At 47.7% G+C, this 18618-nt stretch overlaps 1 protein-coding gene across 1 annotated transcript; it reads left to right on the top strand.

The window, feature by feature from the left end:
• Positions 1–6462: 6462 nt before the first annotated feature.
• Positions 6463–17765, top strand: Trappc3 (trafficking protein particle complex 3). Its single transcript, XM_027399278.2, has 5 exons — positions 6463–6636; positions 14614–14711; positions 14950–15049; positions 15939–16121; positions 17030–17765. Exons 1-5 carry the CDS (start codon positions 6595–6597, stop codon positions 17147–17149), a joined length of 543 nt encoding a protein of 180 aa, XP_027255079.1. The 5' UTR covers positions 6463–6594; the 3' UTR covers positions 17150–17765.
• The last annotated feature ends 853 nt before the right edge of the window (positions 17766–18618 follow it).

Below are 18618 nucleotides of genomic sequence, written 5' to 3'. Positions count from 1 at the left end.
GGGAGCGGGCTTGGGATACCCAGTTCCCACCCTGGATTCTGGGGGCTCCGGCATCAAGTCTAAATTCCCTCCCAAGCCTGCTGCAGACAAAATCTTCCTGGGGGACGTTGCAGGGTCTGAAGAACGGTTTCAAGGAGACCCCTCAGAGGGCTATCCTTTCTCTTTTTTTGGTGATGGCTGCGAAGGCGCCTTTCCTCTTGCACCCTAGGGTTGGTGTCTTCTCTGCTTTTCTGGGGTAATTACAGCCCTGCAAGGCTGCTTTACTCAGGTCTCTAATCTGCTGGGGCCCTCCCAGGTCCAAACTGGGTGGTCCTAGCCTTGAACCTCCCCTCCCTTCATCAGAAGACCCCTACCTCCCCTGCATCTCTCCAGAAGGCTCCCACCCTTCCCGTAGCATGTCGCGATAAAGGGTAGTAAACCTCTCTTCACCCTCCTCCCCAAAAATATCCCTGCTCAACGCTTTGGAGTGGGCTCTCCTATCTCCTGGTTCATGCCAGCTGAGGTGAGGGCCTCAAGCCAAGTCAGGCCTGGCCTGGGACAGGGTGCGGAGAGCTTGCTGGGAAAGGATCGCTGGGAAAGGATCGATAGCGGAGGTGCAGCTGCAGGGAGGACCAGTCTGGAGGGAGGAAGGGGGGGCAGCTAGGCTCTGTCTACCCTGGCTGTGCTCTTTGTCCTGACCTGGAGGTCAGTTCTCTAACTCTCTAGTTGTCCACAGATTAGGGCCAGTGAAGCACTGTCTCTGTTCCCCGCCTTTCCCCTTCCCCACTCGACCCTCCTTCCTATAGCAGCTCCTCCACGGAGCAGTCATTCAGAGGGGCAAGGTGACAAATAAGATGGTAGAGATTTTAGGCAACCTAGGAGCAACTCCCTCTAGAACTGTGTAGTAGCTGGAACCTTGAACCCTGTGGGGGTTTGGGAGGACTGGAGACTGAGAGTACAGTTAGAAAAGGATGATGCTAGAAGACTGGCAACTAGAGCTAATCTTAAATAAGTGACAACTTTCCTGAAACCTTGAAGTCAAGAAAATAATAGCTTGGGGTGGAGCTCAGTTGATAGCGTCTTCCTAGCATGCACAAACAGGGGTTTGAAATCCAGCATCTCATAAACCAGGTATGATGGCACAGGCCTGTAATCTCAGCACTTGGCAGTGGAGGCAGGAGCATCAGAGATCGTCTTCTGGGAGATGGCTCAGTGGGTAAAGGCTCTTTTTTTTTTCTTTCTGTTTGTTCTTTTTTGCTTTGTTCTGTTTTGTTTTTTTGAGACAGGGTTTCTCTGTGTATCTTTGGAGCCTGTCCTGGAACTAGCTCTTGTAGACCAGGCTGGCCTCGAACTCACAGAGATATGCCTGCCTCTGCCTCCCAAGTACTGGGATTAAAGGAGTGCACCACCACTGCCCAGCTTGGGTAAAGGCTATTTCAGCCAAACCTGATGATCCCATGTGGGAGAAGAAGAGAACCAATTTCTGCAAGTTGCTCTCTGATCTCCACACTCATATGTGGAAATAAAAATTATATATATATATATAGATAGATAGATAGATAGATAGATAGAGAGAGAGAGTCTCATTATGTAGCCCTGGCTGGCTACATAGTGTAGACTAGACTGGCTTCAAACTCACAGAGATCCACTTTCCTCTTTCTCCCTAGTGCTAGAATTAAAGACACATGCCACCAATTTTTAAAGGTATGGAATATAATAAAGAAAAGTCCCTTTAAAAAGTCTTATAATTGCCAGGCAGTGGTGGCGCACACCTTTAATTCCAGCACTCAGGAGGCAGAGGCAGGTGGATCTCTGTGAGTTTGAGACCAGCCTGGTATACAAGAGCTAGTTCCAGAACAGCCTCCAAAGAAACCCTGTCTCGAAAAACCAAAAAGAAAAAAAAAAAAAAAAGAAAAGAAAAAAAAAAGTCTTATAATAGCAGGCAGTAGTGACACACACCTTTAATTCCAGCACTCCAGAGGCAGAGGCAGAGGCAGTTTGATCTCTTTGAGTTCCAGGACAGCCAGGGCTACACAGAGAAACCCTGTCTCAAAAAACAAAACAAAACAACAACAACAAAGCATTATAATAAATAAAAAGCCCTGGCTAGGGGGCAACTTGGGATGCATGAGACTTGCTTCACCAAAAATAAATAATTTGTAAAAATAGTGCCATGAGGTGTTTTGGGGGTTATTGTAAAATTAAATAGGACCCCGAGCCTGGCATCTAGGAAGTGCTGAGGAGTAATGATGACGAGGGGAATTCAAATGTAAAAGAGGCTCAGGAAGGCCCTCCACATTTGCTGTTAGTCATGCCATCTGAGATATGAGATGACCATGTGGATGATGGAATCCATGACTGTCCTTTGTGAGGTCAGAGGTCTAAAGGTCTGCTGCATTGTCCAGAGCTGAACACAGGCCCACCCTGAGCCCTGCAGAGTTTATACTGAATAAATCAGGAGCAGAACCCAGCAAGGGGCCTGCCTACCCCCTGTGGTGGCTTTTCTACCTCTCAGCTGAGGTCCTGAGATTATTATACAGATAAAGATGGGAGTAGTAAGAGTCCCCGAGTGCAAGAGTTCCAGAATAAAGGAGAGGGTACTGGACTTAGAGAGAAGGATCTAAATGCCACTGACTTGCAGATATAGATCCTGGGGAGATGTTAAAGATCAAGAGATTCTGAGCTGGGGAAGATATGAGAACTGGAAATCTGCGGTTGTACCTAACTATCTAGGATTGACTTTGGGGAGTTCTCTGACCTGGGCTGCTCGGGGGTCTGGTGTTAGACTACATCAATGGTCCTCCACCAAAGGCAGCTTTGCACAAGCACAGACACTCTGGAGGACATTTGTCAATGTTTAGTGATGATTTGGTTGTTACAACTGAGGGTGCTACAGGCATCCAGTGAATGGAATACAAGAATATGGCTTAAAAATCCTACAACACACAGTATGTCCTTGCCACAAAAAATTAGCAGACATAAAATGTTCAGGGTACCAGGGTTGAGGAGCCCTTGCCTCTCAGATCATGATTCCTGTACCACTTCACAATCTTTGGTACTTCAGACAAGCAGGGTATCTGGGAGCTAGACAGTGGGAGGGGCAGGTTTCCTGGCAGCCACAGCTAGAGGGTTCTGGCACAGCTGATGGACCCATCAGCTGAGCCAGAGCAGTGCCACTGCCCAAAAATGCAGTTGGGGTAGGTGGGTGAAACAGACATTTCTCTTTTTTTCCCCTGTATCTGACCAGGATCCCAAGCCCAACACCTGAGGATTAATAAAGATTTGTTAACTTATTTGTTAAGTAAAGGCTTGCTGGCCATGGTAGCATGTGCCTTTAATCCCAGCATTGATGAGGCAGAGGCAGGTGGATCTCTGTGAGTTCGAGGCCAGCCTGGTCTACAAAGTGAGTTCAGGACAATCAGGACTGTTAAATAAAGTCTCACAAACAAAGGCTGATATCTTTATGTTTGGGGTAAGGTGTCTTGGGGTTCCACACGCCTTCTCAGAGAAGGTACAAGCAGGGGTATGTGTAATATCTGGGACTGAAGCCCCAAGAGGATATCCTGCCCATTCAGCGAGGGGCAGGGACTTTGTCGTCTCTGCTGCCCAGGGCAGTCTCCTCCCTCTCCACGGAAATAGGCAAGAGTGAGTGAGTCATTAGTATCTCCATGAGGCTGGGCTGGGGTAAGTCTGATTGGAGATCAGGACAACGTCCCCTTGCAGATCGTCCATCCTTGGAGGGAGGCTGGAGCAAAAACGTCCCCAACCTCCTAGGTTTGACAGGGCAGAGCCCAGGATGCACCCACCGAACACTGAAGAAAATAGCTGGGAGATTTGACTCAGAAACCTCAGGACAGAGGCCTGGGACGTTGCCTCCACCCCCACAAAATAGGAAGTGGGAGGAGCCTTTTGGGGGGCAGCGGAAAGAACAACTACCCGATTCTCATTCCCACTCCACCCCCCACCTCACAGCACAAAGAAGAGGAGGGGCTGTAACTGCCTTTCCAAAAGAACCTTAGCCTCCAGGGCCCGCTGCTTGAGACTGGGACTGGGAAATGTCCTTCAGGGTAGTGGTGACCAGCTGCCTCTCTCCCTCCAGCCCTAGAGTAGGAGGAAGGGCAGAGGTTTGGACTGGAGGAACTAAAATTCAGTACTACAGAGGTCAAGCTTTTGGATGCCTTGGAGGAAGTCTTTGTTCAAAGTTCCTACTAGGGATGAGAAATCGGCCCCTGGAGACTTCTCCTCTTTTCTCTTTTCTTTCCTCCTCCTTCTTTTTGAGACAGGGTCTCTTGTAGCCCAGGTAGGCCTTGGACACCCTGTGTAGCTAAAGCTGACCTTGAGTTTCTTATGTTCTTGCTGCCTTTTCTAGAGAACAGGGGTTGAGGGTGGGGAAGGGATATCTGGTTTCCTAAATGTCCTTCTCCCGAGAGGTGGTGGGAAAGGGTTGGAGTTCAAAATAAAGGAAACAGTCCTGAGAACTTGGGACCTGCTGTGTAGGGAGTTGGTTTGGTTTGGTTTGTTACGGAGATGAAACCCAGGTCCTTGCCCATACAAAGCATGCACTTGACTCCTGAGCCAGCTGTACCCCCTCTCCAAGGAGTTTTTAGGTTTCACTCTGAGCAAGGATGAGACCTGATAGATCAATACACAGGCCCCACCCCCACCCTTAATTCAAAACTGATGACTCTGAGGAGATGAGTCCCAAGAGTGGAGAAGAGAAAGCAGTGCCAAGTGCAGGAATCACGGGCAAAGTGATGAATAATCCGAAAGCTGGGAGACAGGCCGGGAGAGGCTCCGCCTCCAGTCTGTCCAGAACCGCCCTGCCTGACAGCAGGCTGGGTGGGGTCAGGCGGCTGGCCCTGACTGTGACTCAGGTTTCTGTGGGCAGCCAAGGCAGCCTGCTGGGAGGAGCCCAGACCGACAGACAGGCTGGCCAACTGCAGTCTTCACCTCAGCTGTCCTCTCTTCTGGGAATGTAGAAGGGTCTTGTCTAGTTAGTTGCACTGGTCTCCCAAGGCTGCAGACCCCTGCTGTCCTCTGCCCCCTTCACAGACCCTCACGTCCTAGACCCTCACGTTTTAGCCCTGAGGTCATGACATGTGATGGAGAGTCCAGGGATTTCTGCCTCTAGGGAGGGCCCAGAATGTCTGTGCCACAGGGAAAAGGGTATAATAACGATGGGTCCTATGTCTTCAGGGAGAGACTGGAAGAACCCTGGGCCCCTCCAGCCTTCTCCCAGCCTGGCTAGCTCAGTATCTGGACAGACCAGTTGTCATGGTGAAGGCCGGGTGGTGGGGAGCACCACAGTATATAGATGCTGTGGAGTCAGCAAGTGAGATGGCCTTAATCTCCAACATTGTACCCTCAGGGTTGACCACTAAGGAGAGTTGGCTGGAGCCAAACCCAAAGGGCTGTGGTCAGTGACTATAGGACTGTGCCCCGGTAATGGGGGAGGAGGGTTTGGTCAGCAAGCGCATTCCTCAATGTTAGTTGGGCTGTGTTTTGATTTGTTAGGCTATGTTTTGATAGCATAGCTAGAAGGGAATCCCATTTACTCTGTGCCTTTTCTGTGCCTAGTTTCTGTACTCAGATCTCATCAATCTTTGTAGCAACTCGAACTACAGCACATGGCCTCAGACAGCAAGCCTGGGATTAGAACTCGGCACTCTCTGCCACCACAGCTGGCATCTCTGCTTTCTGGGAACTAAGCAGGGTAGCTGTTTTAGAGAAGGGAGGGTGAGAAAGTAACGAGTGGCTTGGAATTTATTTTAAAGATTGGATCATTAGGCCACAGTTGGTTTGATTCAGGTCTGGCTGTGTTTGGGGTTTGGGAACAGATGGCAGTTTGAAGAGAAAGCCATTAACTAGCCTGACACAGAGTATGTGGTCATTCAAACTTTTTTTCCTGTTTGTTTGTTTGTTTGTTTTATTCCAGACAGGGTTTTTCTGTGTAACAGCTCTGTAACAGACCTGGCTATCCTGGAACTAACTCTGTAGACCAGGCTGGCCTCAAACTCACAGAAATAAATGACTATCCCAGAGCTTTCTGGAGCAAGAAATGGGGATCAAACACCGGACCTCAAGCATGCTAGATAAACACTCCAAACTTTTTATAACGAATTTAGATCTCTGTGTGAGCCATTGCTAGTTTTCCAGGACGTCCTGGGAGCTTCTGGAGCTGAACTGCAGCAACACAAGACGCCAGTTCAAAACAGGGACTTTCCAAGACCAATCCGGGAGAGGAATTTGCAGAGCCTCTCAGAGCCAGTCGTGGGGGAGGGAAATAAGGACACTCGGTGGACAATGTAGGACTATCACAAGGTGCGGATGCCACCTAGTGGCCAGAATGGCGCAGCCAGGCCGGCACTCGAAGCTGCATCGCACGCTGAGCAAAGGGCGGGACTTCCGGTGGGGCTGTCGGGTGCTGTAGTCTGATTTTGGTCGGCCGAACCACAAGTCCCATGGTGCTCCGCGTCAGACGGCGCAGGCGTGGTGAGGTGGAGCCGGTCAATCCCAGATGCGGAGGGGCCGCGGCTGGGTTGAATCGGTGTCTCCAGGGGCCTGGGACCTAGGCTGCGACGAGGTGAGGCGAGGCGGCGTTGCTCGGTGGGCACCATGTCGAGGCAGGCGAACCGTGGCACCGAGAGCAAGAAAATGGTAACTCTGAGCGCGTGACCCGGCGGCCCGGGCGGAATTGAAGCTTCCTGGGAAAGGGCCTGCTGCTGGCTCCCCAAGTGATTGTCAGAGGGTCCGGCTGTGAGCTGTGGGGTGGGGATGTCCCATGATAGGGCCGTTCCTAAGCGTCCAGCGCTGGGGCAGGTTGGAGGACCCCTGAGTTTCCTCCCCCGCTCGCTACGCCGGGGTCTCGAGGTCGAGTGCAACTCTGTACTAGACCAACAACAGCGACGGAATCAGTAACAGTAACAACCACTTACTGATGATCTCTTACTGTGAGTTTGGCACTAGGGCATTACTTACATTATGACATTACAAGGAAACCCTACTAGGTGAGTAATGTTATGGCCTTTTACAGCCCGAGAAGGTTATGTGATACCCAATTTTACACCTAGGAAGAGTTAGGATTTGAACCCATGCCTCTCCACTTCCAGAGCGAATATTTCAGACCGAGTACACAGCCTCTCACTGCTTTGGGTGTTGGGAGACCAGTTTAGATGGTGGTCATGTCAGAAGGGAACTTTCCATCCACACAGTAAGGGGTGAGCCAGCCTGAGTACTCAGTGGCCCCTCTAATTGCTGAGAGGATAAGGGAGGATTGCTGTGGTTCCTTTCCCATCCTGGAAGTAGTGGGACAGAATATAACCCCCCTAAAGCTGGGCTGGATCTGGAGAGTAAAGTAGATACCAGTTTTCTCCAAGATAGGAGGCTTTCCTGGCAGGTGTTTCTATTGTTGTCTTTTTTTTTTTTTTTTTTTTTTTTTTTTTCTTTCGAGACAGGGTTTCTTTGTGTAGCTTTGTCTGTCCTAGAACTCACTCTGTAGACCAGGCTAGCCTCAAACTCACAGAGATCTGCCTGCCTCTGCCTCCTGAGTGCTGGGATTAAAGGTGCGAGCCACCAACGATGGCTTCTTTAGTTTTATTTTGCAATGCTGCTCATGCCATGCTTTTGTTTTGGAATTTAAAACTGAGCATCTGGGGTTGGGTTTGTAGCTCAAGTTGATAGAGTGTCTGCCTAACATGTACAGGGCCCTGGGTTTAATTCCCAGCACCACATAAACTGGGCTCAGTCACAAATGCTGGTAATCCCAGCACTGGGATGGTAGAGGCAAAAGAATCAGGAATTCAGGTTCATCTTCAGCCCATAATAAGATGGAGGCCAGCCTAGGCTACTTGAAATCTTTTTTAACACAGACATACAGAGTGGTCAGGAGAGGGAGGGTCACAGGGGTAGAGCATCAGGTTGTGGGTGTAGCTTAGTGGCACTGTGCATATGCAGGATACTCTTGAGTAAAGTCTTCAGAAACCAGCCGGACAGTCTAAGGTTGAGTGCTGCCACAAATCAGGGGACCTGTGTTGGTATTCCACTGTAGATAGGATGATTAGATTCCCCTCACACCTTCGCATTTTATACAAGAACAGCCACCACAAATGGATGGAAGCGCTGCTATTACAGGCCAGTTCTTTTACCTTTTCTCTCTCAGACCGCTTTTGAGAAACTGATGATAGCAGTGCATCATCTCCACACAAATATTAAATACACAAACACATACTCAGTGACTGAAGCTGGGTTTGACCCCTAGCACTGCAACACACAATGCCAAAAACTTACATCATATGTATAGCATACATTTGTTTGCATTTTCCAGGGATTTGTGGGCCTCTTAATATACTCTATGGATTACAAGTTAAGAATTGCTTTCAGGGAACTGAGGATGTAGCTAAGCATTACACACACACACACACACACACACACACACACACACACACACACACACACACACACACACACACACACACACACACGAAATTCCTGGAAGAAGTAACAATAGTTGAGAGAATGTTGTGCTAGAGAACACAATGTCATGTTGATGTAAATGCATATGTGTTCCTTGGCATTCTCAGTGGGTCATTAGTTTCCTTAGCTATGAAGCAGGGATGAGATGAGATAGTGTTAAATTTAAGGCATGGTGTTTCTTTGGTAATTAGGAACAGAGATATTTATTCCTTAGTCTCTGTATCTTCTTTTCTCCTGGAATAAGTATTGATGTTATTTGTTTCTGCTTTATTTGTTTGAACCAGGGCCTCTCTACATAGCCTTGGCTGGTCATGAACTCCCTCTGTGGCCTGGAACCCACAGAGATCTGACTGCCTCTCGAGTGCTGGGATTAAAGGTGTGCACCACCACTCGTGTGTGCACTTGAGACAAGGTTTTCCTGTGTATCCCAGGCTTGCTTCCAACTCCTATTTCTCCTGTCTCAATTTCCCTGGTGCTGAGGTCCCAGGCATGTGCCACCATACCTAGCTATTCTTTTTTTTTTTTTTTTTTTTTTCTTACAAAGGTTGACTTATTTATTGGGGGATGTCTTAGGTTATTGCTGTGATGAAACACCATAACCAAAAGCAACTTGGGGAGGAAATGGTTTATTCCACTCACTGTTCATTATCAAAAGCAGTGAGGGCAGGAACTCAAGCTGGGCAGGAACCTGGAGGCAGGAGCTGATGCAGAGGCCATGGAGGGAAGCTGCTTACCTGCTTGCTCATCGTGGCTTGCTCAGCCTGCTTGCTTAGAGAACCTAGGACCACCAGCCCAGGAATGGCACCATCTACAATAGGCTGGGCCCTCTGCTCTTCTTTCAGATAACTCAAGCTTACGTCAGGTTGATATAAAATTAGCCAGTACAGGGGGATGTGCCACAGTATTTGTATGGAGGTCAGATGACAGCTTGCAGCAGGTGTCTCTGCTTACTGAGCCATAGTATTGATAGGCCCCTCTTTCACTGTTTGGGGACATAATTACTACATTCCACATAAACCTTCAGCGACCCAGGTAATCTGATGTCTACTTCTTTTAGTCCCTGCTAACAGAAACAGTCCATCTGGACTGGGCGGTGGTGATGCACTAATCCCAGCACTCAAGAGGCAGAGGTAGGTGGATCTTCATGAGTTTGAGGCTACCCTGGTCTACAGAGCAAGTCCCAGGACAGCCAGAGCTGTTACACAGAGAAACCCCGTCTTGACAGTATGCAAGTGACATTGTCAGCTGGCCATCTTAGTAGGGTTATCAGTCTTTATGTACAGTCAGGTCTTTGCACAAATATCGCCTTAGTGAGCCTTCTCTGATGTTCCTTTGTTTTTAACCATGTCACAGTCCCACTTTTATTTTATTTTATTGCATTTTATGTGTGTGTCTTGCCAGCATGGATGTCTGCATACCACGTGTGTGACTGGTGCTTGAGGAGGCATTGGATCCCCTAGGACTGGAGCTGTAGACAGTTGTGAAGCTCCAAGCCTCCATGTGGGAATTGAACCCAGGGTCTCTGGAAGAACAGTCAGTGCTGGTTTGTTTGTTTGTTTGTTTGTTTGTTTGCTGTTGTTATTGGTTTCTTTGTTTTTTGGTTTTTTTTTTATTTATTTATTTTTTTTTTTTGCTTTTTCGAGACAGGGTTTCCTCTGTGTAGCTTTGGAGCCTGTCCTGCTCTTATAGATAAGGTCAGGCTGTCCTTGAACTCACAGATTCACCTGCCTCTGCCTCCCGAGTGCTGGGATTAAAGGCATGTACCACCAACGCCTGGCTTTATTAATTTATTTTTTACATTCCAATCCCAGTTCCTTCTCTCCTCCTGCTCCCCCACCCCCCACTCCCCATCTCCCATCTGCTCCTCTGAGAGGGTAAGGCTTCCCCTAGGAAGTTTACTAAGTCTGCCCCATCATCTCATTGAGGCAGGACCAAGGCACCCCCCACACCCCTATGTCTAGGCTGAGCAAGGTGTCTCTCCATATAAAATGGGCTCCACTAAGTCAGTTTGTGCATTAGAGTTAGATCTTGGACCCACTGCCAGTGGCCTCATATATTGCCCCAGCCACACCATTGTCACCTATATTAAGGGAGAATAGTTCGATCATATTATGCAGGAGCCCATTTGTCAGACTGGAGTCAGTGATCTCTCCATCATCAGCTGATTCTGTGGGTTTCCCATCGTGGTCTTGACTCCTTTGTTCATATTATTGCTCCTCCCTCACTTCGATTGTACTCCAGGAGCTCCAGCCAGTGCTCTTAACCACTGAGCCATCAATCCAGCCCTGCACCACTTCTGTTTTAGACACATGAAGACCTTTATGTTATACATTCATGTTGCTCGTGTTGTTCTAAATGGGCTAGGTTGCATATGAATAGATGTGGAGAACCTGAGTCAGGAACCCCGTTCTGAGATTCCAGCACAGCAGTGCTCACAACTGTCCAGGACCTGCCTTTTCTTACTGGTGAACTGGGGAGCTACATGTGTAAGGAGCTTCCCAACATTGTGATTTGCATATAATTTGGCAGTCCTGGTGGGCGGAGGCTCTTGGAGTCCATCCAAGGGCTCATTAATAATGGAAGGAAAGCTCTCCTGATTGAATGTACTCGTGCCAACTCTCCGGACTGGTAACTTCTGGATTGCCTCCATCCATTCATGCTCAGGCCATTCTAGTGCCAAACCCTTGACTTTACTAAAAAATCATTCCTCCTTAATAGCTTCCTTTCAGTTGCCATATTTGGCAAATGGTCTCCTGGAGGTGCCCTCATCTGACTGTTTTAGTTGAGTTCAGAGAGCCTCCTGCTCCCAAAATTGATTTTCTTGGAGTCTACTGCATCTAAGATTTGTTTTAATTGAGGGGGCTTATTAATATTGCAGTCATGGATAGAGTGGATACAGTGAACACTGCCTGGGACACATTTGGGTTTTGCCCCCCCATTCTTTTTTCAGTTCTTAGCTGTTTAACCTTGGTCTGATCATCCCTCGTTCTGGTCTTGGTGTCTCTTCCGGATTGATTACTGTGCTTTCTGCTTTACTGAGTTTTTATGAGATAATGAAAAGTAGTCTGTTCTGGACAGGTGTGGTGGCTGATAGTTGGGGTTCTTCGCTCAGAAGTCTTGAAGTCACAGAGTGACTTCCTCCATGCCTGACAAGCCTCTCTTCAGAAGGGAGTGGCAGGGTGGCAATCTTGATCGAACAATTGATTTTTGTTGTTGGTGTTCAGCCTTATTTCCGAGGAATTCCTTTGGACTAAATGTGCTGTTAATATGTTTCTCAGGGTTGGGGATGTACCTCAGTGGTGGAGTGCTTGCTTGGTGTGCCCAGTGCCCTGGGTTTGATCCTCAGCACCACAAACACAAACACGTTTTTCATTGTAACTCCAATAGTGCCTTTTCTACTGCCAGCAGTCTTGGTGTTTTTATTCTGGGGTCTTAGTATTTGCATTACTCTCTCTGTGTGTGTCTGTGTGTGTGTGTGTGTGTGTGTGTGTGTGTGTGTACTGGGAACCGAAACCCATGGGCCAACCTAGGTAGAACTCACATTGAAATCATACGTGACTTTGAATTTTCAAAATGTTTTTTGCATTTATCTATTTATGTATGTACATGCACAGGCATGTGCCATGGTGCCTGTTGCAGGGGTCAGATGACAATTTGTAGGATTTGTTCTCTCTCTGCAGCTTGTGGAGCTAAGATATCAAATTCAGTTCATCAGGCTCATTGGCAAAGGTGTTTACACTCTGGGCCATCTTGCTGGCCCTGTTTTTCTGTTTTTAATGTATGTGCATGTGTTGCTGAAGATCAACTCAGTGCTTATAGACAAGTATTCTATGGACTGAACTAAGCTCCCCATTCCTAGCAGGGTTCTTTCTTGCTTTCTTTTTAATTATGTGTATGTGTGTCCTACCTTGATGGGTATGTGCATTTGAGTGTAGGCGCCCAAGAAGGCCAGAGGTCTTGGATTCCCTGGAGCCCAGAGTTACAGGTGGTTGTGAGTCTTCTGATGTGAGTGCTTGGGACTAAACTCAGGTTCTCTGCAAAAGCAGTACATGTTCTTAACTACCGAATTAGCTCTCCAGCAAGATTCTCTATCTTAGAAACCTGTGATTTTTAACGTGGCAGGTCTGTCACAGTAGTGCCCCACTTGTGGAACCAGTTTCTGTCCTAGTTTGCTTTCTGCTGATGTGATAGACCACGAATAGAAGCATCTTAGGGAGGAAATGGTTTGTTTGGCTTGGGTGATCCAGTCACAGTCTGACCTTGAGAGGGAAGTTGGGGCAGAAACTGAAGCACAGACCAAGGAGGAATGCTGTTTGCTGGCTTGCTCTTTTTATACAACCTAGGACCACCTGGCTGGTGACACCACTGACAGTAGGCCTTCCCACATCAATCATTAATCAAAGGGCTGGAGAGGTGGCTCAGTGGTTAAGAGGGGGGTCAATTCTCAGCTCCCATATGGTGGTTCACAACCATCCCTAACTTTAATTCCAGGAGTTAGTATTTGCCCTCTTCTAACCTCCATGGTCACCAGGCGTACACATGATATCACATACTTACATGCAGGCAGTCATCCATACTATAAATATTTTTAAAATAATAAGAAAATGTCCACTGGGAAGTGGTGGCACAAGCCTTTAATCCCAACACTCGGGTAGCAGAGGCAGGTGGATCTCTGTGTTTGAGACCAGCCTCGTCTACAAGAACTAGTTCCAGGACAGCCTCCAAAGCCACAGAGAAACCCTGTCTTGAACCCCCCCCCAAAAAAAAAAAAAAAAGAAAAGAAAACAGGCTTACCTACTAGCAATCTGATGCAGACATTTTCTCAGTTGAGGGTCCCTCTTCCCAGATAACAAAGGCGACAAAAGACTAACCAGCACAGTAATAGAAACCAGTTTGGATCAGTCTTGTGTCCCACGTATACAGAATGTGTATTCTTGGGCCACCGAGATGGCTCAGGGGGTAATGGTGTTTGCTGCCAAGTCTGACAGCTTGAGTTTGATCTCTGAAGCCCACATAATAGAAGGAAAGAACTTATTTCAAAGGTTGTCTTCTGACCTGGCACGCATGAGCATACACACATACATATGCACGCACACACACACAATGTAAAAAAATTTTTAATTTTTGTTATTTTATTATTTATTTCAAGACAGGTATCTTTGCATAGCCCTGGCTGTCCTGGAACTCTCTCTGTAGACCAGGCTGGCCTTAAAATTCAGAGATCCGCCTGCCTCTGTCTCCCGAGTGCTGGGATTAAAGGCTTGTGCCACCACTGCCTGTCTTTATTATTTTGGTTGATTGATTGATTTGGTTTTTAAAGATGGTTTATCTGTGTAACAGCTCTGGATGTCCTGGATCTTACTCTGTAGACCAGGTTGGTCTTGAACTCATTAAAGGCATGCATGAACACCACCCAGCTACTATTTTATTTTTAAAGATCACTTACTATTATCTTGTGTATGTGTGTGTGCCTGCATGAGTCTGTTTGCACCATGTGCATGAAGGTGCCTGCTGAGGCTGGAGGTTGTTGGACCTACTGGAAATGGAATTACATGCAGTTGTAAGCCGCCAGATGTGGGCCCTAGAAACCAAACCCTGGTGCTCTGGGAAACCGATAAGACCCCTTAACTGATGACCTATCCCCCACTCCAATATTATATTCTTTTTAGATTTACATAGTTTTTAGAAATATTTTAGCAATGTGTCAAAAGAGTCATTAATTTTCCCCCCTCATGTTGGTGACTTTGAGGAGAGGTTGTCTTTAGGGTAATGGGCTCTCTAGGACTTCCTTCTCTGCCAGCCCAGTCTGTCCCTCAGATGCTAGCTCTTCCCATGAATAGCAGAGAACCCAAGCTTTGGGAGTACAGCTTAATCCCATGTCAGAACCCTCTAAGGCAGTGGTTCTCAACTTTCTGAATGCTTCAACCCTTTAGTACAGTTCCTCATGTGGTGGTGACCCCCAACCATTAAAATTGTTTTCAATGCTACTTCATAGCTGTAATTTTGCTACTGTTATGAATTGGAATGTAAACATCTGTTTTTTCTGATGGTTGAGAACAATTGCTCTAAGGTATGAGGAAGCCATTGGCTACACCTGCCAACACACAGCACAAACCTGGGTTTGTGCTGCCGGGTCCTGATGGTCATCTGGATCTCTTGCAGAGTTCTGAGCTATTTACGCTGACGTATGGAGCGCTTGTCACCCAGCTGTGCAAGGACTATGAAAACGATGAAGACGTGAATAAGCAGCTGGACAGAATGTGAGTGAGTGCCTCCCTCACAAGAGGCAGCAGCAGGCTCCCAGCACACCGAGTGCTGCTGTCCTGGGAAGCCAGCCTTTGGGTACCGTTTCCACTGAGCTCATTTATGAGGGTGTTAGCGTGTTATCCCCATTCTCTCCCTTAGCTGACAACAGTCTCGTGTTTAGATATAAGACATTTTGTCTATATAAAAGACATTTTGACCCCTTAATGGTCTGTTCTCTGATTTCCTTCCAAGGGGCTATAACATTGGAGTCCGACTAATTGAAGATTTTTTGGCACGTTCAAATGTTGGAAGATGTCATGATTTTCGGGAAACTGCGGATGTCATTGCTAAGGTCATTTACCTGGGCCATCTGGCCCCACTGAAGCTTGCCATTGGGAGGCGCTACCTACCACTCTCACTGTCTCCCTTAATTTCCCAAAAGACTGATTAGGCAGCTGTTTGGATCAAGGAGGCCTTCCTGGTGCTTTGGAAGTAACAGATTATGAAGGAGGAGAGAGTGGTTGGGTCTTCCTTGTGCATCACAGCCTTGCTGTAGCTGAATGTAGTGGTGTATGCCTGTGATACCAGCACTTAGGAGGCAGACACAGCAGAGTCACAGCAAGTTTGTGACCATCTGGCCTACACACTGAATTCTAGATCAGCCATGGCTACATAGCAAGATGCTACCTACAAACAGACAAAGCCAGCAGGTCTCTCTCACTGAAATTAAAGCCCAAATTCCTTCATTTTGAAAGTGTAGCACACCTGGGCAGTGGTGGCGCTCGCTTTTAATCCCAGTACACGGGAGGCAGGGGCAGGTGGATCTCTGAGTTCCATGCCAGCCTGGTCTGTGGAGTGAGTTCCAGGACTGGCTTTGTAACCACTGAGAAACCCTGTCTCAGAAAAACAAAACAAACAACAACAAAACAAAAGTGTAGTAGAATATTGAGGAAGTTTGAGAGTATGCATTTTGGGCCAGATGTGACTCGTGCTTAAGTCCTCATTTGGATTTCAGTTGAAGGCAGCTGCCCTTCCGTGAGATGGGCAGGCAGATTGTGAGTTAGAGTGCTTTGTGTGATGCCTGAAAGAGAGAGATGGAGTCCTGCGAGGGCACTTCTCTCTCTCTAGATCTCTAAAGATTTGGAGGCCACGGTTTTGTCCTAAGTGACTTTGCGCTAACACCTTCCAGCTGTGTAGTTCTGTCACTCTTCCCTAGAGTGCTGTTGTGTGTTCCCTGACAGGTGGCATTCAAGATGTACTTAGGCATCACTCCAAGCATCACGAATTGGAGCCCAGCTGGCGATGAATTCTCCCTCATCTTGGAAAATAACCCGTTGGTGGACTTTGTGGAGCTTCCCGATAGCCACTCATCCCTTATTTACTCCAACCTCCTGTGTGGGGTGCTGCGGGGAGCCTTGGAGATGGTGAGTGCTGCCCTCTCCCAGCTTGGTGCTATTTGGTGAATGCTGTCTGAATGGGAGAGAAAGGGCTTTGCCAAGCCCCTTGCTGTCCGAGGGGATAGTGCTGCTGATACAGGGGCCAAGGCAGACACCTTCCTTCCCAGTGCTGTGCTGAGAGAGTGCTGCTGTCAGCGGTGGAGGGCAGCCCCTTCCCAGATGGGTTCCCTGGGCCACAGTTAAGTGCACTGAGGTCTTTGTTGTTTCTTTTTCTTTCTTTCTTTCTTTCTTTCTTTCTTTCTTTCTTTCTTTCTTTCTTTCTTTCTTTCTTTCTTTCTTCTCCTCCTCCTCCTCTTCCTCCTTTTCCTCCTCCTCTTTTTCTTTCTTTAGACAGCCTCAGTCTAGCCCTAATTAGCTTAGGACTCAATTTGCTCATTATGTAGACCAGGCTATCTTCGAATTTGCCTCCAGCCGCTTCCTCTCAAGTTCTGGGACTACAGGTAAATGACTCCACATCCAGTTTGAGGTCACTGTCTTTGATGTTAGAATATTGGGGCTGGCAACCCTATCCCTGTGGAAATCAGTCCCTTCAAATAAATTGTTTGGAGCCAGGTGGTGGTGACACATACCTTTAATTTCAGCATTTGGAAGGCAGAGACAGGAGGATCTCTGTGAGTTCGAGACAGTGTGGTCTATAGAGAGAATTCCAAGACAGCCATGGCTACACAGAGAAACCCTGTCTCAAAACAAAAAAAACAAAACAAAACAAAACAAAAGTTTGGAAGTTTTATACATTTATATAGTTTATCTAGTGAATTTTAGTCATATACTCACACACACACATACACCCCAGGCCATGGGCATTTCTGATCTAGCCTCACCCTCAGGGGTTCCCCAGAGGCTGTGGTTAGACTTGCACCCTTTCTGTTCCTCAGGTCCAGATGGCTGTGGAAGCCAAGTTTGTCCAGGACACTCTGAAGGGAGATGGTGTGACAGAGATCAGGATGAGGTTCCTCAGGCGGATTGAAGACAATCTTCCAGCTGGAGAAGAATAAGCAGCTCTAGGACTTGGGGCAGCCAGGAGCAGCACCTGCTGGGGTGAGAAAGGTGGCTGCTCCCTCTGCCCCTGGAACTCAGTGACTTTTCAGCCGATGTTATATATTCTTCTAACCTTATTTCCATTCTTCATGCTAATAAAGAGCAGACGGGTACTTTGCTTGCCCTACGAGTGTGCACTTCAGAGGGGGATTCTCTGCTCTATTTCCCCTCAGAGGGGCAGGAGGTACTTGCCCTGGTTGGACTAAAAAAGTTCAAACATTTTACATTCCTGTGAATTTTCCAAAGCAAAAGCCACTTTGACCCCATTAAGAGACAACCCTGACACACCTACTCCTGAATCTTCACGAAACTATTGGCAAATGGCTGTAGGAAGTCTTGGGTTATGGACGGGAGGGAGAACGCTGGGAAGGGGCGGGTAAGAATTGTTGGCTGTAGTGACACACTGTAGTCTTGCCAGGCCACGGAAGCCAGTCATGCCGGAAGCACTGGCTTCTGGGAAGCCACCCAGGTCTCATTCCTCCCTGCTGTTTGGAGGCAACATCTCCTCTTTTTACGGAGGGTCCATCCTTTTTTCTTACAAATGCTTCAATAAAGACACATTGTTGAGTGAAATCCCAGTCGCATCTTGTTTTCCTTCTGCTCAGCATGTGAAGCTTGAGTAGAAAAGAGCGGGTGGGTGAGCTCTGTGCGGGCCCTGCTGGGAGCACTCAGGGAGCACTCCACAGATGCTGGATCTACTCTAGTGCTATCTGGTTGGTGATTCTGTTTTCATGGAGGAGCCAAAGTCAGGCTGCCTGGGGTTACAAGGCTATCAAGTGGAGGGACACCAGGCTTTGAAGCAAGGACAAACAAAGCCCCTGTTCTTGACTTGTTCTGAAGCCCAGTTAGCACTTGGGGTTAGCACTCAGGGTTAGCACTGGGATTTGCACACTCACACACACACACACACACACACACACACACACACACACACACACACAGGCTATGAGATCAGAGGACAACTTTTGAGAGTTGGTTTCCACCACCCCACTGGGTTCTGGGGATCAAATGGATGTCAGGTGTGGCAGAGGGTACCCTTATCTCCTGAGCCATCTCAATGGTCCCAGATAGGATCTTTTTGTTTTGTTTTGTTTCTGTTTTTCGAGACAGGATTTCTCTGTGGCTTTGGAGGCTGTCCTGGAACTAGCTTTGTAGACCAGGCTGGCCTCAAAACTCAGAGAGATCTTCCTGCCTCTCCCTCCTGAGTGCTGGGATTAAAGGTGAGTGCCACCACTGCCCAGCTAGGAATATTTATTTATTTATTTGTTTGTTTGTTTATTTATTTATTGTTTTTTGAGACAGGATTTCTCTGTGGCTTTGGAGCCTGTCCTGGCACTTGCTCTGTAGACCAGGCTGGCCTCAAACTCACAAACTCCTGCCTCTGCCTTCTGAGTGCTGGGATTAAAGGCATACACCACCATCTCCT

This window comes from Cricetulus griseus, chromosome 2, assembly GCF_003668045.3.
Source record: "Cricetulus griseus strain 17A/GY chromosome 2, alternate assembly CriGri-PICRH-1.0, whole genome shotgun sequence".
NCBI classification, from domain to species: domain Eukaryota; kingdom Metazoa; phylum Chordata; class Mammalia; order Rodentia; family Cricetidae; genus Cricetulus; species Cricetulus griseus.
The sequence above is the reverse complement of the archived record's forward strand: the minus strand, read 5'-3'. Positions and strand labels throughout refer to the sequence as shown.